The 3,149-nt window shown below is 49.8% G+C and overlaps 1 protein-coding gene across 2 annotated transcripts; it reads left to right on the top strand.

The window, feature by feature from the left end:
- Positions 1-467: 467 nt before the first annotated feature.
- Positions 468-2,196, top strand: LOC109758368 (uncharacterized). Of its 2 annotated transcripts, none has more exons than XM_020317219.4 (5): positions 468-603; positions 707-802; positions 883-975; positions 1,067-1,162; positions 1,457-2,196. In XM_020317219.4, exons 1-5 carry the CDS (start codon positions 537-539, stop codon positions 1,927-1,929), a joined length of 825 nt encoding a protein of 274 aa, XP_020172808.1. In that variant the 5' UTR covers positions 468-536; the 3' UTR covers positions 1,930-2,196. The 2 variants fall into 2 exon arrangements, with proteins under 2 accessions (XP_020172808.1, XP_020172807.1); XM_020317218.4 differs by having other exon boundaries at positions 1,064-1,162.
- The last annotated feature ends 953 nt before the right edge of the window (positions 2,197-3,149 follow it).

Raw genomic sequence — 3,149 nt, 5'->3', positions numbered from 1 at the left:
TGCTGAAAGCTTCTTTCTCAAACATCACGTCATCTAGGTCATCCTCTCTGAGGCCTAACTCTTTCATCAGCTCCTTCATCTTACCCCCCCCCCCTCCCCCCGAAGAGGATCCATCTCCTTGGGACGCCATGGCATTGCCGCTCTGGACCAAGATCGGAAACAGAAACCCTCTCCTTCTGAAGGCTCCAAACTAGGTACCTACCAAGGCCGGGTAGCGATACAGAGACCGCCCCTGATTCAGCCCGAGTAGTCATTGGCTAGATCCTCGGCAAGGGAGTAGATAATCTCAACGACGGTGTGCCGCCGAGAGGATGATGAACCCTAACGAGAGGGAAGATAGGACAAATCCTTCTTGAGCACCCCGAGATAAAAAGAAAGAGTTAGAGCACCCAGCGTCCCAGCCCAACTCGGCCCGTCTAGAGAACGCATATAACGTCGTCCGTGATCGGCTGGCCGCATCCAGCACCGCACCACACACGCATCGCATTCGCACCAACCAGAGACCGCCCCTTCTCTGCCTCCTCGCCGTTGACGTCATGGCCACCTGCACCAGAGCACCGCCCGCCACCGCCGCCGCCACCGCGGCGGTGACCACCGATCCAGGTTAGCCTCGTTCACACCGTACCCCCTCCATCGTCGAAGCCGCCGCCGCCGCCATAAAAGCTAGGGTTCCTCATTTCTAACTGCTCTGTTCGGCTTGTCGCAGGGAAGGAGAGGGGCGCGTTCCTGCCGGAGCTGGAGAAGGGGAAGGATGCTGCCATCCTCCCGCCCGCCATCGCTCCTGCCGTCCTCGCCAAGCCAGGTCGAACCCTCACCCCCGCCACCGTCAAAAAGCTAGGGTTTACCCTCATCTCTGTAACTGCTCTGTTCGGCTTCTCGCAGGGAAGGAGAGTGGCGCGTTCCTGCCGGAGCTGGAGAAGGGGAAGGATGATGTCCTTCCAGCCGCCGTTGCTCCTGCTTTCCTCGCCAAGACTGGTTGAATCTTGACCCCTGCCACCGTCAAAAAGTTAGGGTTTACTTTTGCCCCTTCGTCCCTGTAATAATTGCTATGTTCGGCTTCTAGCAGGGAAGGAGATGGACTCGTGCTTGCCGCCCCCGGAGAAGGAGAAGCCACTCGCCCGCCCAGCGCCCAACACCGCTGCTGAGAACCTCGTCAATCCAGGTCCCTGGAAAAAATAGCGCGCTATAGCGTCGCTAATAGCACGCTATAGCGTATTGAGAATTGCCTCGCTAAATATATCGGTGTACGATGTCTCGCTAATAGCGCGATATAGCACGCTAATAGCATATTTTGAGGTCGCCGCTATTTTGCTGTAGCTCGCTATTTTTTTCATTGATCCAGGTCCAATCCCCACCCTCAAACCCCTAAATAAAATTCGCAAAATTAATATCCGAGCACCCTTGGAGGGGCAGCAGTTTCACCGTCCTGTGGTCTTTGATTTTGGTACCGTTGCAGGGAAGAAGATGCGCCGCCCTGTGCCGATGACGGATGAGGAGAGGAACAAGATCAAGGAGTTGAAGGAGCAGCACCGGTCAGGGCTCGATGAGTTAGAAGATCTTTTCCAGATACTCAAGGAGCTGCGTGACTACCGCGACGAACTCCTTTTCAGGCGGAGGTGTCTGGCTGCACGTCTAGTCAGCCGAATCGTCTTCCAGCGCGGTGACGCTGCCTATATCAAGCGCCATCTTGACATGGGCTTGAAGATGGGGGATAAGTTGCCGGAGGAGCTCAAGCAGGCTAGGCCACCAATCTCGATGGCCCTTTTCTTGTGGCATGAAATGGGCAGGGCCTTGCACATAGGCATGGATAACTTCCTTGATGAGTACAGCAACACCGAGGAGTGCCAGAGAAGTATGCTAGCGTTGGTGCCCGGGGCTGTTTGTGATGAGAATGGAGCCCCGCGGGATTCTGTTGCCTCCCAAGAGTAGGAATTAAGGCTGTTTGCTAGGTGTGGATGAATACTTGTTTAATCCTGAAAACGAAATGTTTCTACTGTTCAGTCCCTGAGGTTTGGATTGCTTGTTGTAATCCTGAAGTTTTGCATGGAATTAAGTCTGTTTGTTATGTGTGGACGAGTACTTGCTTAATCCTGAGAATGAAATGTTTCTACTGTTTCATTCCCTGAGTTTAAGCATGGATTTCTTGTTGTAATCCTGGGGTTTCGCATTGAATTAAGTCTGTTTGCTTTGTGTGGATGAGCACTTGCTTAATCCTGAGAATGAAATGTTTCTACTGTTTGAATCCCTGATGTTTTTGCATGGATTTCTTGTTGTAATCCTGGGGTTCCGCATTGGATTAAGTCTGTTTGCTTTGTGTGGAGGAGCACTTGCTTAATCCTGAGAATAAAATGTTTCTCTTGTTTCAATCCCTGATGTCTTGCACGGATTTCTTGTTGTGCTATAGTGTTGAGCATCATTGCTTACTGTCGGGAGTGCTTCAAATCAACTTGTCTTTCGGCTTTGAACATTTGATCATCTTGTGAAGTTACAATGTAGTTTTTGCCCAGTAGAATAATTTGGTTTTTCATATAGACAGGGCCCCAAATCAGAATGTTGGACGCTTACCATTTCTGTGGACTTGCTGGACTATAACATGGAAAGCAAGTATTTGAAGATTAATTTAGATAGAACCCTAATCAGAGCTGAGCATTGCTTTTCTTTTGCTAAGACTCATTTTACTATATAACACGTGCTGCTAGTATATATCTGAAAAAAAAGGATATGAAAATGAATAAAGATCACACTGTTTGATTGTTTCAGAATTGGGCGTTCTTGTGACTTGGTTTTTTCCCTTAACTTAAGCTTGTTACAATCATATCTAAAGGTAATTGTTTATACGCAGTGTAAATAAGTACAGTAGGAACTTCCATGGCAAGAAAAATACGAATTTCAAATCAGGGTCTAAAGTAAACATAAAAGACGGTGAGTTGAGGAACAGGTGAAGACGGGGGATGAGGAGGAAGGAAAGGAAGGCCGGGGTCTGCGTGTGACTCTGTACGCTGACGCATGGCTCCTTTTTGGTGAACCCATAGACCGAGTCTATACGCTCCTCCAGTTGTCTATAAAGGTGAAGCGCATCCGAGGCTTATACAGAGCAAGAGTCGAGGGAGAGGGACCAAAACCCCACCGTCCCAAAACCTTCTCCTTGG

The sequence above is a fragment of the Aegilops tauschii genome, chromosome 2, assembly GCF_002575655.3.
Source record: "Aegilops tauschii subsp. strangulata cultivar AL8/78 chromosome 2, Aet v6.0, whole genome shotgun sequence".
NCBI lineage: Eukaryota > Viridiplantae > Streptophyta > Magnoliopsida > Poales > Poaceae > Aegilops > Aegilops tauschii.
This window is presented reverse-complemented; position numbering and strand designations above follow the sequence as displayed.

What these genes read in the sequence shown, in the direction of transcription:
- LOC109758368 (XM_020317218.4), top strand. Translation starts at nt 537, where the DNA reads ATGGCCACCTGCACCAGAGCACCGCCCGCCACCGCCGCCGCCACCGCG. An exon ending in GGCGGTGACCACCGATCCAG is followed by an intron (nt 604 to 706) that starts GTTAGCCTCGTT and finishes GGCTTGTCGCAG; the next exon opens with GGAAGGAGAGGGGCGCGTTC. An exon ending in TGCCGTCCTCGCCAAGCCAG is followed by an intron (nt 803 to 882) that starts GTCGAACCCTCA and finishes GGCTTCTCGCAG; the next exon opens with GGAAGGAGAGTGGCGCGTTC.